The following is a 25356-nucleotide window of genomic DNA, read 5'->3' on the forward strand; positions in this document are numbered from 1 at the left end:
TGATATAATGTTATGGACCTCTTCTGATAGTGGAATAGGGGATTGCACATGCTCCAGCCATATGCTCCAGTGTGCTGTGGCTAATCTCCACCTCTCACCTGAGGCTAATGACAAGACAGCTGCAGCTCGTCAATGAACTAATGATGCCTCTATTTAAACACCTCAGTTTATCTTGTATTTGTGAAATCTATGTGTCGCTTCTGTTGTACATGAGATCTGTATGTTTTTGACCCCTGGATAATGGACCCTGCCTATCAAAATACAGCTCTGCAAAAAAATAAGAGATCAATTAAAAATGGTGAGTTTCTTTGATTTTAACAAATTAAAAAACCTCTGGAATATAATCAAGAGGAAGTTGGATGATCACAAGCCATCAAACCAAACTGAACTGCTTGAATTTTTGCACCAGGAGTAAAGGCATAAAGTTATCCAAAAGTAGTGTGTAAGACTGGTGGAGGAGAACATGCCAAGATGCATGAAAACTGTGATTAAAAACCAGGGCTATTCCACCAAGTATTGATTTCTGAACTCTTAAAACTTTATGAATATGAACTTGTTTTCTTTGCTTTATTTGAGGTCTGAAAGCTCTGCATCTTTTTTTGTGTTATTTCAGCCATTTCTCATATTTTGCAAATAAATGCTCTAAATGACAATATTTTTATTAGGAATTTGGGAGAAATGTTGTCTGTACCAATAAATAGAAAAATCAGAGAAACCCTTATTTTTCCCAGAGCTGTATATCAAAATCATCAGTAAAATATGGAACCTAAATATGTAAATTAGAGTATGTTGACATATTGTGGGCCGAAATATCCGAAAAGACATTTGTGTGTGTGTGTGTGTGTGTGTGTGTGTGTATGTGTGTGTGTGTGTGTTCTTACCTCCACCACCTCAGTGCAGGCATAGGCGATGATCCCGTGCTCATGAGCATCCAACACCGCCACCTGCACCAGAGCATTCGGCTTTCTGTCCCTGAACTCTGGCACCAACTCCCTACAGGCTGAGAGAGAGAGAGAGAGAGAGAGAGAGAGAGAGTTAAAGGTCAGAGAACACAGGAGATATACAGGAAAAACAGCTGAAGGAAAGGGAAAGTGAGGGCAACAGAGAGAGACATTCAGAAAAACAGAGAGAAAGAGAGAGAGAGCCACCATGGCACTGTGGACATTAGGCTTTGGGGGGTGGAGCTGAGGGGTGGCAGTTTCTGTCCCAGAAAAAAAACAGGAAAGCACATGACCACATCTAACCCCTCTCTCTCTCTAACTCTCTCTCTACCTCTCTTTACCTCTCTCTACCTCTAAGTCGCTCTCTAACCCCCCTTCTATCTATCTCTGTTCCTCAAAATTCAAGATTCACAGCAGTTTTATTGTTATTGGTATAATGACAATAATGCAAGCATTACAGCAATAACAACAAAATTGCAATAAAATAAATGCAACATAAAACTAAAGATTCTGCCATTGGTACAAAATGAAATATATTAAATATATACAGTTCATTTTAAAACTAAAATAACAGTGATTATTATAGCCATTCAAGATCTCTCTCTCTCTCTCTCTCTCTCTCTCTCTCGATCTCTCATAAGAATTATAAAAGCAATAAAAGCTGCAATAACAGAAAAACTTAGTAATAAAATGTAGTGTGTCTCTCTCTCACTCTCTCTTTTTGACAGTTACATCATAATCTTGTACATATCTGGCAACCAGAAAACCCTTATGCCCTCCCTCTCTCTCTTTCTCTCTTTTTTTAATAACAGTTTAATTTCCGCTAGAGAAAGTTTTAGCGCCAAACCCTTCCCCCCAGTTTCCTCCAGCAGGAAAGGCCAGTCTGCCCAGTGCTTCACTCACAGACTACAGGACAACCCCCCCCCCCCCCCCTTCTCTCTCTCTCTCTCTCTCTCTCTCTTTCTTTCTCTCTCTCTATCTCTACTTTTACTTCTACTTTCTCTCTTGATCTCCACCTCAATCATTTTCTTCAATTCCTACTTCATGTCTTCACAAATCTCTTTCTAGCTCACTTTCTCTCTGTCAATACCTCCTTTCTGTTTATTTCTCTTTTCCTCTTATCTCCTTTTTGGCATGTATGTAAATGGCTCATGTAGTGTTACTTTAGGGGACACCCACAACGCAAGTTGTGAGGTATTATCTTGTGATAGCACTGGCCAGTATGCTCGAAATACAGGCAATTTAAATTATGTGAATTAGAGCAAGGTTAGGTTGTAAAGTGGGTGGTAATGATCGTGACCGGCGGCATCTGGCTAGAATGGCCCATGGGAACAGACAAGCGACTCTGGCAGAAAAAACCTTGGCATTCAATGCAAGAGACCCCACACACACATATCCATACACATTTACAGTACTGTGCAAAAGTTTTAGCACCAAAGCAAAGTACACTAATGCAGCATCTCAGCATGTCTATGAGTGTTTTTACCTGAAAAACACCACATATTTGAACGGATGCAAATAAACACACATACAGTAAAACATAACAAGGAATTATCTTTTTTTTTTTTTTTCTAAATTTTTTCCCATTTTCTCCCCAATTTACATGGCTAATTACCCAACCCACTCATTAGGACTCCCCAAATCACTAGTGATGCCCCAACACACCAGGAGGGTGAAGACTAGCGCATGCTTCCTCCGATGCAGCATTGCTGAGTACCATCACAGCGCACTCGGAGGAAAGCGCAGCGACTTGGTTCTGATACATAAGCTCACAGACGCCCTGTGCTGCGGACATCACCCGAGAAGTGATGTGGGGAGAGAGAGAGCGCCATCTACCCACCCGGAGGGAGCAGTGCCAATTTTGCTCCCTCTGAGCGCCGGCAGCTTGATGGCAAAGCTGCATGAGCGGGGGAACGAACCTGCGACCTCCCGCTCATAGTGGCAGCGCTTTAGACCGCTGGACCACTCGGCGTGAAATTCTCATTTTTAACTATAAGTATGTTATATCCTGTCAGCCAAGCTGAAGAACAAAGTGTAGAGACTCCAGATTTCTCCTCATGGATGCTCCACAGCCAGCATGTGTATATTATGTTCAGTTCCGTCAGCAGCTCACCTGATTTACCACATTTACCAATTTACCATCCAGGTGTTGATTAATATGATGAGAACTAGAAATAACTCTATTAAACTCAGATGAGGAGAGATTAGGAGATGTTTTAAGGAAAACTGTTTTGCTTTTTGTAAAATTGCTGTTTGTATTTATTGTAATGCTGTAATGTGTTTTACTGAGCTAATAAACACTTACTGCCCAGATAAGAAGCCCACAGGTGCCTAAAACATTTGCACAGTACTGTACATCACACATATAATACAAAAATACATATAACATGGAAAGGTCATGGGACACAACACTAGTTATTGTCACATATTAGCCTGTGTCTGTCCTGTGTTTTTCCCTCTTTTGGTTTTCTGTGCTCCTGCCCTGTTTTCCTGTCTTGTGTTTCCAGCCATGTGCTTTTTTGAGCACATGGCATTGTTTTGTTATTGTTCTGTCTCCGCCCTAGCCCCGCCCTAGCCCTGCCCAAGCCATTAGTGTTGTCACCTTGTGTCTCATTTGTAACTCCGCCCCCTCATTACTTCCACAGGTGTCCCTAGTGTGTGCCTGTGTATAAATACCTCATGTGATCCATTGTTCTCTGTCGCGCTTTTTGTTTGACTGTGTCCTGTTAATCTTTCCAGATCGTGTTTAAATGTTTTGTTTAGCCTCAGACCTGTTGTGTTTTTTGTCTTCAGTTTTCCAGGTTTGCTTTATGTAGTTTGTTTCTTTGTTATTTTGGCCTGTTTGTTTCAGTCTTTTAGTTTATCTTCTGGTGTATAGTGTTTGTTTCAGTAACCTTTTTCTTTATAGTTCTTCCTTAGTGTTTTGTTAGTTTATTTTGTAAATATGGAGAATAAACCTGACTTGCGCTTACATCCTGCCTTCTCCATGTTACAGTTATACAAAGTAGTGTGTATTTATTTGTATAGCAACAGTCAGAAGAGAGTGCTCTCTCTCTTTCTTTCTCTCTCTCTCTCTCTCTCTCTCTCTCTCTCTCTCTCTCTCTCTCTCTCTCTCTCTCTCTCTCTCTCTCTGTCTCTGTCTCTGTCTCTGTCTCTCTCTCTCTCTCTCTCTCTCTCTCTCTTGCATCTGTTTTGAGTTTAGCTGCCACCCACTCAAACAGCTCACCCTTAAATGTAGTCCTTCACAGTAATAAAGGAATAAGCGAGAGAAAGAACTACAGTAAACACAGCAGTAAAATCAGCAGGAGTAATTGGACCCACACTGCTGCAGCTCTCCGGACCCAAACGCACCCTGTGGGCGTTGAGTTAACACCAGAGGATTCACTGTATTACAGAAACACGAGGCGAACCCAAGGCCGTCTCTCAGCTCTCGGCTTTTCAACCGTTCCACACTTCCGTTAATGAGCAGCTAAACGCTCCTCTGCTCCACTCTGTCTGATTCTGAGCAAGTTCTGGACACTCTTTCTATATAAATACTTCATTACACAGCGTAAGTATATCAGAAAGACTGGCTCACAGTTTAACAGCATTTAAGAAGAAGGAACGCGAGCTCTGAGATACAGCCAGGATGGGCTTTCTGAACTGAGGCCAAAGTGCACATTTGATATAAATGGAAAGGAATCTTCTGGCATATTCGGATACACAGAAATCGATCTACACATTAAACACTGGGATTAGAAGCACATTGGGTTGGGTGGAAGGTCAAATTGTAGAATGGTTTAAAAGCAATGAGATATTACTTTTATGACTGTTCAAATGTAAGTATGCAATTATATTTTTCATTATATTCTTACCCTGCAGAAACAAAACAGTAGAGATTGCTTAAACTGCACAAAAAATATATATATATGTATTGGCAAAACTAGACAAAATATATGTAAATTGAGACGTAAATGCCTAAATGAATCCAAAAAAATAAATAAATCGGCCAATGGGGTAAGCAATTTTTTTTTAGGAAGATTTCTTAAAATAACCAATCACAAAGTCTCAAAATGAGTAAAGAAGACTTAAATAAAGCTAATAATTAACTAAAAACATGTTACATAATGGTTTGCATCACATAAAAAAAGCTTTTAGACACTTTGGCCCGTTTTTCAGCACTAGAACTGAGCACCCTCTCCGCTTTTAGACTCTTTGGCCTATTTTTCTGCGCTACAACTGCGCACCCTCTCCGCTTTTAGACTCTTTGGCCCGGTTTTCTGCGCTGTAACTGCGCACTCTCTCCGCTTTTAGACTCTTTGGCCCGGTTTTCTGCGCTACAACTGCGCACCCTCTCCGCTTTTAGACTCTTTCACCCGTTTCTGACACCTAGCATTTAAACTTTGAATCTCACATTATAAAAACCTGCTTAACAGAGGGCCAGCTTTCATTCTATTTCTAAAATATCTCACAGGCCGCTCCACTGGGCCACTGTAGTATGGACACCCCTGGCTTAGACAATCTAGCTCTAAACCAGTTACCGGCAAAAACAGGCCTTGAGCTGCTATTTTTTTTCAGTGGGGTAGGTATATAGTAAATTACACTGGCAGTTAAAATACCTGCTCAGGTGTCACACACTAATGTTGAACAGATGTTTTAGATCTAACAGATTTTACAGATGAATAACCACCAAAAACATATTTGGTCTTCCATTAAGTGAATACAAGACATCCCAGCACTCATCAGAAAACGGAGTGGGCTGAGGAGTGCGAGAGTTCATGTCATCATAACGCAATCACCAGATTTAAACCCACTTGATGAGAGATGTGTGGACAGCAGAGTACAGTGTGTGGGAAGCAGTTAATTTAGATCCTTTTTAGAACATGTTATGAAAGTAAGTCATCAAGGCCGGATGAGGATTTAGGAGAACTAAATACTCACAGATGCTCCTAGCTATGGAGATTCCTTTCTATTTGATTTGTTCATGTTTAGTGTTCATAAGAATACATTTTATTTTCATTTCTGTACACAAATGTGTTCATGTTTAACTAGCTGGATGACATGTCTCTCTAAACCATCACTGATCATCAGTAAATTTTATATTTCATTTATAAATCAAGGGAGCAGAGTCTGGAGGAAGAGTGGAGAGACACACAGTCCAAACTGCTTGAGGTTTAGTGTGACGTTTCTACAATCAGTGATGGTTTAGAGGAGAGACATGTCATCTGCTGGTGTTGATCCACTGTGTTTTATTATCAAGTCTAAAGTCAGTGCAGTGTTTTCCCACTGTTAACTTTCATGAAGATGCAGATTTCATTTTCCAGCAGGATTTGGCACACTGTCCACACTGCCAAAAGTACCAATTGTTAATATTCATATTATATTCAAGTTTTCTAAGATACTGATTTTTGGGTTTTCATTGTCTGTAAGCCGTAATCATCAACAATAAAATAAATAAAGCTTAAAATAGATCACTCTGTGTGTGTAATATCTATCTATTTAATATATGAGTTTCACATTTTAAACCTAATTACTGAATAAAGTAACTTTTTTAATGATATTCTATTTTATTATTTGAGATGCATTAGTACTATGAGTTACCCACCGTTGAACTTATCTGCTCCTCTAGTTAATTTAAGAACACCTGCCCTCTTTTTCAGGTATTACTACAGCTGTTCACATTTAAATGATCTAAAACAATGCATTGTCCCAGAAACCATTGTGATAAATAACATTATTCATTATTACATCATATTAAGACCATTTAATGGCATTGTCATAATTGTAAAATACTAGAATATTATTGCAACTGCACCTTTTTAAAGGGCATTGAACTTGTATATTTAATCATTGTATATTAGAATAAAGCATTATAATATTCTATAGGAAAGTAAATAAAATAACACTGCTTTGAAACAAAGTTTCATAAAGTCATACCGACTTTTTCAAGCTAAAAAAAAAAAATATATATATATTATATATATATATATATATATATATATATATATATATATATATATATATATATATATATATATATATATATATATATATATATATATATATATTAGGGCAATATCAAGGTCAGCAAAAATGATTGAGGCCAAGGTCATATATGATCAGTCTATAATGTAATTATCTAAACAGGTCTAGCTGCTTCAGATAAAGGCTTTAGATAGATAGATAGATAGATAGATAGATAGATACTTTATTGATCCCCGGGGGGAAATTCTTGGCATCCAGCAGCAGGTTACACAATACACAAAGTTAAAAAAGATAAAATATAAAATATAAAGATACATATAAATACAATCAAATAAGAAATAGAATATACAGTGTGAATGTACAGTCTTCGTGTGTGTGTGTGTAATGGAGATGGAGAATGGAGGTAGTGCAGTTGAACACAATAGACAGTGAACACCAGTTGATGTGCATAATGTGAGGATAACTGATGTCAGCCAAACAGAAAGTGCAAATACACAGTTATATAATAACTTAAATTAAGCAGTGCAAAAGATACGTAAACAGTAGATGAATTAACTAGTGAATGAACTACTAGTGCAAAATATGGTAGAACTATAAAAAGTGTTCTAGGCATCAGCAAGTCTGAGAGTGTGTCCATAGCTGGGGGTGTGTCCATGGTGTGGCCAGAGTGGCCGGAATGAAAAAGTTTCACAGAGTCTTTAGTTTGCTGTGCTGAGAGGAGTTGAACAGTCTTATGGCCTGAGGAACAAAAGACTTTCGGAGTCTGTCTGTGGAGCAGGACTGGGACAGCAGTCTGCCGCTGAATGAGCTCCTCTGCCTGGTGATGGTGCTGTGCAGAGGGTGGTGAACATTGTCCATGATGTTCAGCAGCTTACTGAGGGCTCTCCTCTCTGCCAGTGGTGTTAAGGACTCCAGCTCTAATCCCAGCACAGAACCAGCTTTCCTCACCAGCCTGTCCAGTCGTCCAGCATCCCTCTTGCTGATGCTGCCTCCCCAACACACAACAGTGTAAAAGAGGACGCTGGCTACCACAGACTGGTAGAACATCAGGAGGAGTTTCTGGCAGATGTTGAAAGCCCTGAGCCTTCTGAGGAAGTACAGTCTGCTCTGAGCCTTCCTGTAGAGGGAGTCAGTGTTCACTGACCAGTCCAGCCTGTCGTCCAGGTGCACACCAAGGTATTTGTAGGATTTGACCACCTCCACGTCGACCCCCTCGATGGAGATTGGCTGCTGAGCAGAGGGCCTGGACCTCCTGAAGTCTATGCACATCTCCTTGGTTTTGGAGATGTTCAGCTGCAGATGGTTCATCTTGCACCACACCACAAAATCCTCAACCAGGGTTCTGTACTCCCTCTCATCACCATTACGCACACACCCCACAATTGCAGTGTCGTCAGAGAACTTCTGCATGTGGCATGACTCCGAGTGGTATTTGAAGTCTGATGTGTACAGTGTGAACAGGACTGGAGAGAGAACAGTCCCCTGTGGTGCTCCTGTGCTGCTGATCACTGTGTCAGAGGAGCAGTCCCTGATCCTGACATGTTGTGGTCTCCCAGTAAGGTAGTCAGTGATCCAGGTGACCAGGTGCATATCCACCTCCATCTCCATCAGCTTGTCTCTCAGTAGTAGGGGCTGGATGGTGTTGAAGGCACTGGAGAAGTCGAAGAACATGACCCTCACAGCACCTCCCCCCTTGTCCAGATGAGAGTGAGCTCTGTGCAGGAGATAGAGGATGGCATCTTCCACTCCCACCTTTTCCCGGTACGCAAACTGCAGTGGGTCCTCAGCATGGTGGACCTGAGGTCTGAGTTGGTCCAGCAGCAGTCGCTCCATGGTCTTCATCACATGAGATGTCAAAGCAACAGGCCTGTAGTCATTCAGCTCCTTCGGGTGTGCCTTCTTGGGAACAGGAATGAGACAGGTTGTCTTCCACGTGGCAGGAACTCTCCCTAGACGCAGACTGAGGTTAAACACATGTTGGAGGGGCTCACCCAGTTGAACAGCACATGCCTTGAGCATTCTGGGGCACACTCTGTCCGGGCCAGCTGCCTTCCTGGGGTGAAGTCTCCTCAGCTGTCTCCTGACCTGGTCAGCAGTAAAGGTTGGTGGACTGGAGGAGATGATTTGTCTGCCAGTTGATAGTGTTGATGGTGGTGATGATGAAGATGGTGGAGGTGAGGGTGATGATGGTGCTGATGAAGATGGTAGAGGTGAGGGTGATTGTGCTGATGGTGATGAAGATGATGATGGAGGTGAGGGTGGTGGTGGTGGTGATGATGATGACGGTGATGATGTTGATGAAGATGGAGGTGAGGGTAATGGTGGTGGTGATGAAGATGGTGGAGTTGGAGTTGAAGGTGATGGAGATGGTGGTGATGATGGTAGAGATGGAGAAGATGTTGGTGATGCTGCAGGAGGGTAGGAGGAGGGGGCAGCAGGAGCAGGACAGTCAAACCTGTTGTAAAAGTTGTTGAACTGGTTTGCTCTGTCCACACCGCCATCTACTGGGTTGCCGTTGTTGTTCTTGCACCCAGTGATGGTTTTCATTGCACCCCAGACTTCCTTCATGTTGTTGTCTTGCAGCTTTCTTTCCACCTTCTTCCTGTAAGACTCCTTGGCCTCTTTAAGACGTACCTTGAGTTCCCCCTGTACGCGCTTCAGCTCTACCAAGTTTCCGTCTTTGAACGCCCTCTTCTTTTGGTTGAGGAGGTCCTTGACGGAGCTGGTAATCCAGGGTTTGTTGTTTGGAAAGCAGCGTACAGTCTTTGTGGGAACAGCAACATCCATACAGAAATTCAAGTAGTCCGTAACACAGTGAGTCACCCCCTCAATGTCCTCACCATGTGGGTGCAGCAGCACGCTCCAGTCAGTGGTGTCATAGCAGTCCCTTAGGGCTTCTTCTGCTTCAGGAGACCAGACTCTGAATGAGCGTGTGGTAGTGGGCTGCCTCAGTACCAGTGGTTTGTACTGAGGCTGCAGGAACACCAGATTGTGATCTGATTTCCCCAGCGGTGGTAGTGGAATAGCCCTGTATGCATCCTTCACATTAGCATACAGCAAGTCTATGGTCCTGTTTCTCCTGGTGGGACAGTCCACAAACTGGAAAAAGGCAGGCAGGGTAGAGTCCAGCGTTACGTGATTAAAGTCACCAGTGATCACATAGAAGGCGTCAGGGTGCTGTGTCTGCAGCGCTGCGACGGTGGAGTGGATGACGTCACACGCCGCCTGCACGTCCGCTCTCGGCTGGATGTAAACACACACGAGGATCGCGTGAGAGAGCTCCCGCGGCATGTAATAAGGTCGGAGACTCACCGCTAACAGTTCAATATCCCGACAGCAGATCACCTCCTTCACGTACACATGTCCAGGGTTGCACCATCTGTTGTTAATAAACAGCGCGATTCCTCCACCTTTCCGCTTCCCGCAAAGCACCGGGTCCCTGTCCGCCCTCACTGAAGAAAAGCCGGGTAGCTGCACGTTAGCATCCGGCGTGTCGGGGGTGAGCCAGGTCTCGGTGAAACACAGCATGCTACACTCCCTGTAGAGCTTCTGATTCTTCACCAGACAGGCTAGCTCGTCGGTTTTGTTGGTCAGTGAGTTAACATTCCCCATAACCACCGACGGAACTGAGGGTTTGTACCTCCAGCGCTGCTCCGACTTCTTAGCCTTTAGCTTAGCCTTTAGCATAGCGCCGGCCCTGCAACCTCGGTACCTCCTTCTCAGATCATCCGGTATTGTGTGGACAATGCCCCCACGTCCCGCGGGTCGGAGGGCTAGCAGTTCTCCCCGGGAATAAACACAGTATTCCTCGCTGCCCCGCATATTTACACCAAAAATATCCTTAGGATATAAATAAGATGCACACTAGACGTGTGTAGTAGCACAGAGACGATAAATAAACGTAAAAAAACTCAGAAAAACACACAAAGAGACGGAGCTACTGGAACAGGCAGCCACTCGCATCGGCGCCTGAATTCACTTTAGGTGTGTATATTTACAGTAAAGCAGATGGTACAGTTTTAATGTCATATTGCAATACAGTGGCAATACTTTCTTCTTCACCTTTAGCTTTGATTGCGGCACACATTCACTGTGGCATTGTTTCAATAAGCTTCTGCAATGTTACAAGATTTATTTTAATCCAGTGTTTCTGGATTAATTTTTCACCAAGATCTTGCAGCAGCATTGATGATGGTAGAGTCTGACCACTGCACAAAGCAGCTCTTCTCCATCCAGCACATCCCAAAGATTCTCAATGAGGTTAAGATCTGGACTCTGTGGTGAACTCTCTCTCAATCCATGTGTGAAAATGATGATCTCATGCTCCCTGAACCCTGAACTCTTTCACAATTCCAGCCCCATGAATCCTGGCATTATCATCTTGGAACATGTCCGTGCCATCAGGAAAGAAAAAATCCATTGATGGAATAATCTGGTCTATATTCAGTATATTCAGGTAGTCAGCTGAGCTCATTCTTTCAGCACATACTGTTGCTGAACCTAAACCTGTAGACCAACTGCAGCTTCAACCCCACATCATTTACTTACTTAAAAGATCTTTGATACAGTATAATCTAACAAGAATTTAACAGGATGCTGTATATAACTTTAAAACTTCAGCCAGACCTAACCTGTCAAACTTACTTCTAAAAGCACAAAAACACACAAAAGTACATCTCAGATACGGCTCACAAAACCGAACAATAGCAATAAATACCAATAAACACCATCTACAGTAAAGCTCAGCCCAAGACTGAGACTAAGCCACGACTCAAGGGCAAGCAGACATCATGCCACCCTGCTGCCATATTTACAGCAGCTTTATGATGAGGCATATTATCTCTGATTCCTTCTGCTCTCCTTGATGTGCTCTCTGAAATGGCTGATCAATCACACGCACATTACACTCTCGAGAGCGACCTTGCTTCCTGTAAATTCAATCTGCTGCAGGAATGCCTGACCTCAAATCAAGGAGAAGATTCTGTTAAATTGCTGTGTCGAGTACGAACACATGATGCAGTGATTTACAGCATGCAAATCATGAAAAATCTGTGATCTTAGGATATGCTCATACAGCAGGTAAAAGTGGGCCAAAGGGCCAAATACATTTTTTCCCCCAAAATACACTGTTTTTAATGTGATCTATGTAACAGTCCCTGTGCAGAAGAGCAATGCTTCAAAAGCTGCATGAATTCTATTAATCTGTTCATATTGAATCACATTGCTGCAAATAGGATTCATAGCATGCACATTGCAATACCACATGTGAAAACAGAACAAATCTGAATTGGAAATGTCAAGATTTACTGTATTTTTTGTCATTAACGCTCACACACACAACACAACAGTATGTCACGTATGACAGAAGATCAGATTTGGCAACACTTTTACAATAAGCAGTGTTGTGCCAGTTCACAGCTTTTCTGAACTAGTTCAAGTTCAGTTCATACATGCTCAAAGTGAGCAGTTCACGTTAAAGTTCACAATTTTAATTCTGATCTAGTTCAAAGTTCAGTTCATTTGACTTTTTTCGTGAGATATTCAAATAAATACTTTTTTCACACTACAAGCTAGAAATCACTATACGTTCTTTGAAACTGCTCATTGTAGACATTTGCTCATGATACTGCAATTGTGGGTTTCTTACCAGGTGATAAAAATGTTCATAAGGAGAATCGGTGTCTGTCTCCGTGCATCACTTCCACTAGCCTTTTTTTTTTAATTGCAGCGCTTTCTCTCACTCCCATCATTCGTCTCTCTCTCTCTCTCTCTCTCTCTGTATCTCTCTCTCTCTGTATCTCTCTGTATCTCTCTCTCTCTCGCCCTCGCGCTCCTCGCTCTCTCTCTCTCTCTCTCTCTCTCTCTCTCGCCCTCGCGCTCCGCGCTCTCGTCGTTGGTCTCTCTCTCTCTCTCTCTCTCTCTCTCTCTTTCTCCGTTTCCCAGTGTGTCGCACAATATTTTTCTGTCACGTGTCTGTCAATTGTAGCTCCGCCCCCCTCGTTACCTGTTTCCTCAGGTGTGTGCTTCTTGTTTGTATATATAGTCCCCTTGTGCCTATGTTCCTTCGTCGCTCTTTGCACCTTCCTCTGTTGTTTAGTCTTTCAGCGTTCCCTAGTTCTTTGCTCAGTGTTTATCTCTGTTTATTCTTGTTTATATCTAGTTTATTTCCTTGTTTTTTTTTTTTTCCTTGTCCTTTTCCTCAATTTTACTTAGATGTGGAACAAAACCTTAAGAGGTGGTCTCGGTCTAGTCCCATTTGACGGTAATATGCCAAAAATCTGGCAAAAAAAAAAAAAAGTATTGGGGGCGTCTGCTTATTTACTGTTTCTTCTAAAACTTTGTCTTACTGTCCAAGAAGGTTTCTTGTAGATTGTGCACCATTGCTGTGCGGATCTGATTGTGAACAACATTGAGCTATAAGAATATTAGTGATGTTGGATGTTGAATGATCACTCCATCTCACTCCAACTCATCCCCAACTTCCCAACCAACTCATCTCAGAATGGGGGTTAAAATCCCAGACTAGACTATTAGCAATTAGCTAATTAGCAATATTTGCAGGGACTAAACAAGCAGTGTGTGTGTATTTATTCTGTGTGCACATCTTTGTTAGTAGCAATGGGTGCAACGTAAATGATTTTAAGTGCACTCATTTCAAACCAAGGTGTCCACAATCATATGCAGCATTGCAGTGTAACATAATCTGCATTCTCAGTGTTAATGTGAACATTCTTTACATTTCTCTGCATATTTTGGTATGTAATGTACATTTACTCTGAAACAAACAGATAAAAACTGACCTTAGATCTGTTCATATGAAATGGAAATGGAATGTAAATGTAATCCGTTCTGTAAGTAACACCATTACTAACTGTATAATTTCACTTCCATATTTATGAAATGCAAATGCATTGTGCAGGAATAAGTCAACACTGAAGATTGTGCTGCGGCTGGTAATGCAATTAAATTCAGTATATGTGAAAAGCAAGGTCAGTTTGTGCAAGGAGGACACTTTTATCACTGTTTTAAAAAATATATATAAAAAAAGCAAAGCCAGCGTTCAGTGTCCAGGGCCAGTCAGGAGGTCCTCGTGATTATAGACTAAATAAATCAGGCAACCAAAGATTATTAAAATTATTATCTAAAATTCAGTTTGAGTACTAGTGATGGCTGTTACTTACTGACACAAAGCTAATAGCTCAGACATATATTAAAAAAAGGTTGCATCTGAGCAACTGTGCGCTTTTTAAACGCATATCAAACCCTAATTTAGACTTAAAAAGGTTTAACAACAAAGCATGTGTTCAGACTGCTTAATTCAGCCCAAGATTTAGCTCATTTGTGGCTGGAAAAGCTTCTAAAACAGTGTGGATAATTGAGCTTTAAAGTTTTCTGCTCCCGTTAATTATTTATCAGGCACCTTTACACAGTCTTCGACTTTGAGGCCTTGAATATTTTAAATATCTGCTGCTTTTATTTGGTAAACAAAGTGGGCAGTAAACTATTCACTCTTTCCCTTTTGGAAAACATTCATACAAAATTCAACAGAGAGTACAAGGTTACAGAGGAGAGCATCCAGAGGAGCATTCAGCTTTCATAAAGAACAAAGCTAATAAAGCTTATGTGAAAAAAATAGCATAATATTTAACATATTTAAATATATGGACATTTGATCTTCATTTGAAAATAAAAGCGAGATAGAGGTAATATTACTAAGCACAGAAACATCATTTTTAATATATAATTAACATAATTAATAGTTCTCCAGCACCAAGACCGGAGCAGTATTACCATTAGCCACTATTATCGGACTGTAGCCTGCTGCTAACCCTGGCTAGCACTGCTGGAGCAGCATTAGCATAGTATATTGGACTGTATCTGCATGGAAATAAGGAAATCTAAGCTTATTGTTAATAAACAGATGCTTTTTACTCACCCAAATAAACAGTTTTCAGGTGAGAAATCTGTGTAGATTGATATCCAGCGCTCGTTTGATTTTATGAGAAATCAGAGGTGAGACTAGCTGAATTAGAAGGGAAACATGGCGACACCCCTGTTCCTCACTAGTGTCGATTAAACTGCACTTTATAATCTGGTGTTCCTTACATATGAAAATATACCAGAAAATAGACGTTCATTGATTCAGTGCGTCTTATAATACAGTGTACCTTAAAGTGCAAAAAATACAGTAAATGATTTAAACTAGAGTTTAAGTTGTTTATCCTTCAACTCATTTGGAATGGGTTAGTTAAACTTAAAATTCTAAATTATGACTCTATATCTCTACATAAAACTTTATTTTTTCAATTATTACTTTTATTACTTTTGAGTTAGGTGTCATCCGTAATCATTTGACAGTTTTCTGAGATGAGCCAGCTGTCCAGATCCTCCATTGGCTCCTGTCTCTGTTTGTTTGCATAGTAAGAGTGTCTCTCTCCCCGACTCGCTCACCATCAGTTTGTAGTTGTGCATCCCATGCTACTTTTTTTGTGTATGCAGCAAATTTATAGAATAATAGAAGAGCATTTGCTGTACAGATGCATTTTACTTAAGTAAAATAACATCATGCAAATCAAATCACCAAGACTGCCTTTATTCATCTCAAAAACATAGCGCGTCTCCGTCCGTCGCTCTCGTTTACTGCTGCTGAAACTCTAATCCATGCTTTCATCACATCAAAAATCGACTACTGTATTGCATTCTCTATGGTACACCTAACAAACTCCTAAATAAACTCCAGTACATTCAGAACTTTTTGATCATATTACACACGTTCTTCAAAAACCTTATTGGCTTCCTATTCCTCAGCGCATTCAGTTTAAAATACTTCTATTCACTCACAAAGCTCTCCATAATCAGGCCCCATCCTACCTTTCTGACCTGCTCCATCGCCATACTTCTTCCCGTAGCCTTCGCTCTTCTGATGCTAATATATTATCCATTCCTGTTAAGACTAAATACCGGACCTGGGGTGACAGAGCCTTCTCTATAGCTGCACCATCACTTTGGAACTCTCTCCCCAAACCCATTCGAGACTGTTCAGATTTGTCTGCATTTAAGTCGCTGCTCAAAACCCACCTTTTCATTTTACCCATAATGTAATTTAAGAAAACTTGTAGAAACTATATGTATATATATATTTTATGAATTGTAAATCGTCATTGGGAAAACTGCCTATATTATTATTTTTGTGTTTAATTTAAAGACTGTCCCTTATTTGTTACACCTTAGCCCATGTCTGTCTTCTGTTTCTCCCTCGTTTGGTCTCTTGTGCTCCTGCCCCTCTGTTTTCCTGTCAAGTGTTCCCAGCCATGTGCTTGTGTTGTTGTTTTTGTACCTGTCTCCACCCTAGCTCCGCCCCAGCCCTGCCCTAGCTATTAGTGTTCTCACCTGTGTCCTGTCTGTAACCCCGCCCCCTCGTCATCCGAGCCCAGGTGTTTCTCACTCTCCTCCTGTATTTAAGCCCCTCTGTTTGAATGTTCAGTGTCGAGTCTTTTGTATCCTTAGTATCCGTTGTATCTTTGTATCCTTTGTATCCGTTGTATCTTTGTATCCTTGCCGATCGTTGTATCCTTGCCGTTCGTTTGAATCCTCGTCTTCCGTGCACTCTGATTTTGTGTTCCTAGTTCTAGTTTATCCTTGCCTTGTTTTCTTTGTAGTTTTGTGCGTTACCCGAGTTTTGTTTACTGTTTTATTTTATCTAGTTTGTTTAATAAATAATATATATTGCACTTACGTCCATCCCTCCGTCCCCTCACTTCCGTAACATTATTATTGTTGTAATTTTTTGTCTTTTAATTTGTGCCTTATTTTGTATGTAAAGCGTCTTTGAGAATCTTAAAAAGCGTTATATAAATAAAATGTAAAATGTATTATTATGTATAAATACTTAGTAATACATTTTATTAACTTAAATGTTAAATGAAATGTTTGTTGCTTCAACTATAATTAATAACTAATAAACGTTTTAAATAGTTTTGACTTGAGTTATGCTATCTTAACCTAGGGATAAAAAAATGGCGGCTGGAGTCCAACACAGTCTCTCTGAACACTGATCTCTCCGCTACAACAGACCTTATAACCTAGCAATAAACAGATTTGAATCTGTTTAAATTTGATAACTTGAATCATGTGTGCTTCAGCACAAAAGCCACAAAACTGAGACAAGTAATCTTAAATTAATAAGTTAAAGCAATTAACTGGTGTAACAAGTGAATACAACTAATTAAAATGTATCTATATTTTAAACATGAATTTCTAATTCTAACATATATTATGAATTCAAATGAACTTGCAGAGAGTCCACAAGTGCGGACATTCAGCGAGCAGTGATGCTCTCTATGAGTCATCCTGTTAGTGCCAGCACTATTGTCAGACGGCTGAACAACGCAGGACTACATGCACGCAGAACATTAAGAATGCTGTCGTTAAAACCATGAAAACATCACTAAAGACTCCAATGATGCCAAGAAGTGATTGTGACAATGAAAATGGATCATATTTAGTGAAGAAAAAAAAAAAAACACTTTTATTTGGAAGAGATTTACAGCAAAGCCTTGTATCGAGGCCCTGTGGTCAGAGCCAAGATCAACAGTGAAAAATGTGTACTACTGGATACTACTGGATGTGGTGCTAGCAACACTCCACCTCTACCTCTACTATAAAATATGCAGGAACTGTGTGAATATTGGAGCTGAACTGGAGTTAGAAACCTCTACCACTCCATACCAAGACCTCTGTCATGTTGTGTTTGGAAACGTGGAGTCCCAAATCCACTAGTTTTGTATACAAATCTATAAAAATTGCCCATATACAGTTTTAACCATTTATTGTTCCAGGTAAACTTTATCTTCCTTTGGAAAAGTACTGCAATCCGACACTTCCTTCAAGGTGCAACGATTTTACTAAAGATGTGACTGCATTTTCTATAGGACAGTGTTCTTATAATACACAGTTTTGCTGACTATACAATAGCTGGGGTGAAAATGCACAGCACTAAAAGTTCTATAGCCCTAAAGCTCCGTCGTTTTTTTTGGCTCTGCTTCCATTGATGCCTTTTGCAGAAGAGAGCATAAGTCTCAGGAAGAAAAAAAGCCTGACTTTTTACAGCAGCTTCCCCTTGAAAAGACGCACAAGCTTCAGTGAGCACTTGAGCTCAGTCTCCTGAACTAAACCCTATAATTTCCTCGAGATGTGACAGGATTTGTAGTGGAGGGGAGCGATTTCATTTGTTCTCTTACTCGTCTGAACTCAAACGAACCACATTATACATCACGTTTAACATCCAGACTGCTGAGCACGCCGTTTTTAATAGCCAGGAAACGTTTCGAGCCTGTGATTGCGCTTTGAGGAATTAAATCTTCGCCAACAACTTGAATTGTAACCTTGCGAGGGCAACCCGTTCAGTGAAACCTCATTTAAAACCGTCTGTAAGGTGTCAGCTGAACAGAGCTCCAAATGCAATAAGCGCTAACTGCCTGCCACTCGCTTCTAATGACTGGAAGAGGAAGAAGAAGAAGAAAAAAGGAAAAGATAGATTAATGGAGATTATTTTAATGTACACTGCTGGAGAGAACAGCGCGCCGTACGATAAATCTCTAATCTGCAATCTGGCAACCCTGCCGACAAACAAACCAACAAACAAACAAAAGCTCATCTACGGAGAGCGCAAACAAAGAGAGGGGTGATATTTGCTTTGTTTGTGTGTGTGTGTGTGTGTGTGTGTGCTGACGTATCTGTCCAAGCCTCGTTCAACAGACAAGACAACAGAAAGCAACAAAAAGACGGAAATCAAAAGGAGACGTTTGCTTCAGAGCATCAGAGACGTATGTAATGAAAAAGGAGATTAAGTTCTGGGTGAATACCAGGTTGTGAGTGTGTGTGTGTGTGTGTGTGTGTGAGAGGGAAGCACCTGAATGGGCTGTTAGCACACTTTCAAGTCAAATATGTTTAAAAGCTATCAGAAGGTCAAGAGAAGAGACTGTATGGGATAGGCTTATCACAATAATTATGCTATCTCATCATACTATACATACACATAAACTCAATACTGTCCATTATGTCTTAGCAAGAAGAACTTTAAATTTAATAAGGCTGTATGGCTTTATGTTATGTTTTATTCATTTAAAAACGTATATAAATGACAAATTCCACTGTCTACAGAGTCTTAACCACAGCAAGTGTATTGCTCTTTAAAAGGGGAAAATAATGCAATGTTATTAGCTGAAGAGGAGTCTAGGAAGAGATTGAAAAAATCTTGATTGAAAAGCTCTTCCTTGGGGAAAAAAAACATCAGTCATTTCTACCTTTCAAGTTATTTCCTTTTTTTTAACATTGACATATTTTACACTCTATTTACAGCCAAGATTCATATGTCCGAACCATTATCAGAATATCAGAACCATTATCAAAACATGTAGATTTACAATATTCACATTGCAAGATGTGGAAATTTAATTTTGCTGTTTGATACAAATATATATTAACATGATAAAGTTAGCAGAGATAAATTATATCTGGATTCAAGGATTCAAGGAGATTTTATTGTCATTCGCATCTTATGTGGTACATGAGGTGGAACGAAATTGTGATCTCACGATCCAGTTTACACCCAAGAGCTGTTATTAATAGATATATAGATAAAAGTACAATAAAGGAATACAATAAAAATAGAATATACAAAATAGTTAAAGATAAATACCCCAAAATGAAATAAATAGAAAGAGTAGACAGGTTGCAGCAACAAGTCCAGAGTGCAAATGTGCTATAGCATCATGAAATGAATTAGAGCAGTAGAAAATAAAGTGTCTCAGTGCGGGTAAAGTGACCGTGTTTGTACAGTAATTGTCCTTGTGTGTCAGTGCAGTGTGTTGTTAAGTGGAGTTTAAGAGTCTTACAGCTTCCGGAATGAAGCTGTTTCTGAGTCTTGTTGTTTTGCACTTAATGCTCCGCAGCCTCCGTCCTGAGGGAAGCGGGACAAAAAGTGCATGTGCTGGGTGGGTGGGATCCTTCCTGATGCAGGTGGCCCTCTTCCTGCATCTGGAGGTGTAGATGTCCATGGTGCTGGGGAAGCTGACTCCAACAATCCTCTGTGCAACCTTCACCACCCTCTGCAGAGCTTTCCTGTCTGCAGCAGAGCAGCTTCCATGCCACACGTTGATGCTGGAGCACACGACGCTCTCCACCACACATCTGTAGAAGGAGGTGAGGACTGCGCTCCCGAGTCCAGCTCTTCTCAGCCTCCTGAGGAAGTAGAGCCGCTGATGTGCCTTCCTGACCAGAGTGGAAGTGTTGTTGCTCCAGGTGAGGTTGCTGCTCAGGTGCGTTTTACAGATATAATTTATCTCTGCTAACTTTATTCATATTGTTAATGCACTCTGTGTATTCACAATTGAAGTTAAAAAAGAGTGTTTAACTTCAATTGTGAATACACAGAGTGCATTAACAATATGAGGGCCTGTCAATCACACACTAGTACAAACTGATACAAACTGTTGTATATAGTAATATATTATACATCACAGAACTAGATATTAAAAATTATTCGATGACTAGATTTAATATTTAATTAAATATTGCATTGTGAGCTAAAACCAGCTTTTGTTTCTTATTACCAGGTATACCCTTTTTAAGAGCAATGCTCTTTTAAGTTGAATATGATTGGGCCTAAGGGATGCACTGTGTTTGAAGTATAAAAAATATATAATTCCAATTCTGAAAGCTTGCATCCATTTGCATCAATTTCTATATCTTTTTTGTTTAAGCCACACCCCTCTAGAATGTACAGGCCTCATGTTGTGCCCTACGCGCTCTTTCTTGTACCCGTCAAACAGAGTCTGCCACTGAACAGAATCTAACAAAGCTTTTAATGTTAATGTACATTTTTGAAAAACAGAAAACACACATTAAGACTTCAGCTCTTCACATACAAAACCTATCCATATGATTAACCCTGAGCACCAACCCTGGCCTGGTCTACCCACCACTAATACAACAACATGAGCCATGTTACATATACATCTCTGCATTTTACATCTCTGCACTGTGAGTAGGGTATTTTTTTTCTCTGCTGAAGATGTGCAATTCCAGAGTTCCAGCTCTTTGAACTCTGAAATTAAAATATTCTCCCATCACTCAAAGTACTGCGTGGGGTTTCTACTGCCTCATCCTTTTGAAAAATAAATAAAACACCAGGCTGCAATCTCCATGCTCTCGCCGGGTTTGGTGCAGTTTTTTAGCCCCGGCACCGCGGCCATTTGTCAGGTTTTTCCTTTGAGCCGGGCGGCGGAGTGAACACGCCACTCCACTGGTACTCCTACTGCGAACCGCTTTGAAGAACTACGTCCATTTCTGCTTCCGACGGCTTTGAAGCCGCGCTCGGGTTTTATTTCTACTCAAGGAAAAGTTCAGTTCGTAAATCTGCTGTCTGGGCATAATGTAGCCTTTCATAGATCCTAAATATCAGCTTTGAAAATCTGCTTTACTCATACAGAGGCCACTTTACTGCAGCAGAGAAGTTTTGCTTTTTTTTCCTCGGAAATCTCAGGCTGTGAAATGACTCTGTTTTCTGACAGACGTCATTTAGAAAATGGCAAATGCGCCATAAACATTGTGCAATTTGAAGGTAATGAATTGAAGATAATAACAGTGTTTCTGAAGCCGAGGAAAATGTTCATTTAACCTAATGCTCAGAAGCATTAAATCTGGATAAATCCTCTCTGTATCGGCACAGCGGCGGCGGCAGCGGCACTTCTGCTGACTTGCACCAGCTCACTATTGACTAAGAGACTCAGGCATTTTCAGACACATTCAACTGAGAAATGTGGTTACAGCCTATTCAGGTACTTTCCCAATTACACACACACACACACACAAACTCACACACACACACACACATACACACACACACACACTCACTCAGACAGACACACACACACACACACATTCAGACACACACACAATCACTCAGACACACACTCACACAGACAGACACACACTTTCAGATACTCTCAGACAGACAAACACAAACACACACTCACTCAGACAGACACACACACACACATACACTAACACATACACACATTAACACACATACACACTCACACACACTCACACTCAGACAGACACGCACACACACACAGACACACAGACACACACACTTACACAGACAGACACACACTTTCAGATACTCTCAGACAGACACAAATACAAACACACACTCACTCAGACAGACACACACACACACACTAACACACATACACACACACACACAAACTCGAACAGACACTCACCCAGACACACAGTCACAAAGACACACGCACACACACTCAGACAGACACACATTTAGATAGACACACAGAGACATACACACACACCCACAGACACACAGATACACAGACACACAAACAGGCAGACAGACACACATACACTCACATACACACACACAGACACACACACACACACACAGACACACACACACACAAACAGGCAGACAGACACACATACACTCACATACACACACACAGACACACACACACACACACAGACACACACACACACACACAATCCCTCTGACAGACCCACAAACACACACTCACCCAGACACACAGTCACAAAGACACACACACACATTCAGATAGACACACATTCGGATAGACACACACAGAGACATACACACACACCCACAGACACACACACATACACTCACTCAATCACTCACAGACACGCACACGCGCACACACACACACACCCACAGACACACAGATACACAGACACACAAACAGGCAGACAGACACACATACACTCACATACACACACACAGACACACACACACACACACAGACACACACACACACACACAATCCCTCTGACAGACCCACAAACACACAAACACACACTCACCCAGACACACAGTCACAAAGACACACACACACATTCAGATAGACACACATTCGGATAGACACACACAGAGACATACACACATCCACAGACACACACACACACATTCAGACAGACACACATTCAGATAGACACACACAGAGACATACAAACACACCCACAGACAGACACACATACACTCACTCAATCACTCACAGACACGCACACGCGCACACACACACACACACACACACACACACAAACACACACACACTCACCCAGACACACAGTCACAAAGACACACAATCCCTCTGACAGACACACAAACACACACACACAGACAGACACACACAGACAATGTTGTCTTCTCTCACACCATAATCCCCTTTTTATTACATACTTTCTTCCTATTTCCATATTCTTGTCTCTCATTGTTCTGTTAAGCAGGTCTTGGGCTGCTATTTCATCAGACACACAAATTAAGTGAAACTCCTTTGTAAAATGCAATTATTAGAATTTATTAAACCTATACTAATGTGTGAAAAGTGTGGATACTCTCACATCCAGTAGTACCTAAAATTAGAGCATGATTAGAAAGAATTTGGTGGAACCTCAGAGTCTTAAAACGTCCCAGTTGCATGCTACACATGATCTATATAACATACATTGTATACTAATCTTACAGTAATACAGCAAGTTTGGCAGGTTACTAACTATTAATGCACTGAATCATTTTGTACTAACAGGAAGTGATGAAGCTTCATTTGCATTGTTTTCTATCATTTTGTCGAAAGTGTTTTAGGGCACAATTAGATAATTAGTGGAATAAAAATGACCTTTGAAACCACAGTCAAAAAACGTTCAGTTACTTCTAGATATGCATTGTAGATGTTTACCTACCCTTAGATTTAAGACTATATATACTCTGTATACGTTATACATACTTTATACATACTTTATACTCAAAAACTAGCTATTATTAATAAACAGCACACAGTTGGAATTCTTTCTTAGTTTGGTTTGACGTCCGGGAAGGCATTTAAAAAATCTAATTTATTAATTCAATGACACTTCAGTTTCTAAAACAGTTTCTATGATTTTGCTATTTATAGGTATATGTTTGAGTAAAATGAACATTGTTGTTTTATTCTATAAACTACAGACAACATTTCTCCCAAATTCCAAATAAAAATATTGTGCAGAGCTTTCAGACCTCAAATAATGCAAAGAAAACAAGTTCATATTCATAAAGTTTTAAGAGTTCAGAAATCAATATTTGGTGGAATAACCCTAGCTTTTAATCACAGTTTTCATGCATCTTGGCATCATGTTCTCCTCCACCAGTCTTACACACTGCTTTTGGATAACTTTATGCCACTCCTGCTGCAAAAAATGGCTTGTAATCATCCATCTTCCTCTTGATTATATTCCAGAAGTTTTCAATTTGGTAAAATCAAAGAAACTCATCATTTTTAAGTGGTCTCTTCTTTTTCTACTATTTGTACCTTTCTTTGTTGTTTTTTTAATATACTTTAGGGTTTTAAATGAAAAAAATAATAATAAGTTAAATAAAGAAATAAAGAGAAACATTGGATAAGTAGGTGTTTCCAAATTTTGACTGGTACTGTTTATCTGTAGGATCACTCATTGTTCACTAATGTATATAAAGGCAGATTGCCATGCCTTAAGCTTGATTTTATACACATTCTGCAAAAGGATGAACTGAAATACCTAAATTCAGTGATTAAAAGGTTTGTCCCAATACTTTTGTCCATGATGAGGGTCTGGATTCGTCAGAGAGCTGAAAGATGGTGACAGTGTTAGCACAGCCTCTATACGGTGTTGCGTAACTGCATTAGCCGGAGGTATCTTCCAATTGGTTCCATCTCCCAGTGCAAACAAATAAATTCCCCTTCTCACTGCGGGATCAAATGGCGATGAGACTCAGTGAAGTCACATTTGATCCGGCGTGCAGGAGTTAGCGCGTCGCAGCGCTAGCACCAGGGGAGGCGGTGTGTGTCTGAGATGATAAGTGTCTCCTCTAGCCCGAGAGATTTCCCAGACAACCGCAGGGCTGCAGCGGAAGACGGCCTTTCCAGACACCCGCAGGTGTTTCTTTAAGAACACACAATGCTCACAGTGAGTGTCATGGAAACCCAAAAGGTGAGGAAACAAGCAGTGACCTGTATACTGCAGAAACTACGCAGTGACCACTAGCAATTCATGGACTGATTGAGTATGTTATTCATTTATATTTAAAACTACAGATGTTACAGTACAGGGGTAATGGACAATAAAACTGAACACCTGGTTTTAGACCACAATAATTTATTGTCCCAACAGACAGTTCTGGTGGAAAACGGAGAGTTGAGGTGCACATTGAATTCTGCCGTGATTTGAGCCGTGGTTTTATGTTTTTTGGACACAATCTGGGTTAGCACCCGAACATCCCTTTCAGACAGCTTCCTCTTACAGCGTCCACAGTTAATCCTGTTGGATGTGGTTGGTCCTTCTTGGTGGTATGCTGACATTACCCTGGATACCGTGGCTCTTGATACATCACAAAGACTTGCTG

The 25356-nt window shown here is 40.7% G+C and overlaps 1 protein-coding gene across 3 annotated transcripts in view; it reads right to left on the reverse strand.

Annotated features, from left to right (window-relative positions):
* The window catches only part of inpp4b (inositol polyphosphate-4-phosphatase type II B), a 446954-nt gene that overhangs the window by 367891 nt on the left and 53707 nt on the right, over window positions 1-25356 (reverse strand). For all 3 annotated transcript variants that reach the window (XM_049481670.1, XM_049481669.1, XM_049481668.1), the window contains exon 3: window positions 882-1000. In XM_049481670.1, the coding sequence (XP_049337627.1) occupies window positions 882-1000 (119 nt within the window). The remainder of the gene's footprint in view (window positions 1-881; window positions 1001-25356) is intronic.

Source organism: Astyanax mexicanus, chromosome 7 (assembly GCF_023375975.1).
Source record: "Astyanax mexicanus isolate ESR-SI-001 chromosome 7, AstMex3_surface, whole genome shotgun sequence".
NCBI lineage: Eukaryota > Metazoa > Chordata > Actinopteri > Characiformes > Acestrorhamphidae > Astyanax > Astyanax mexicanus.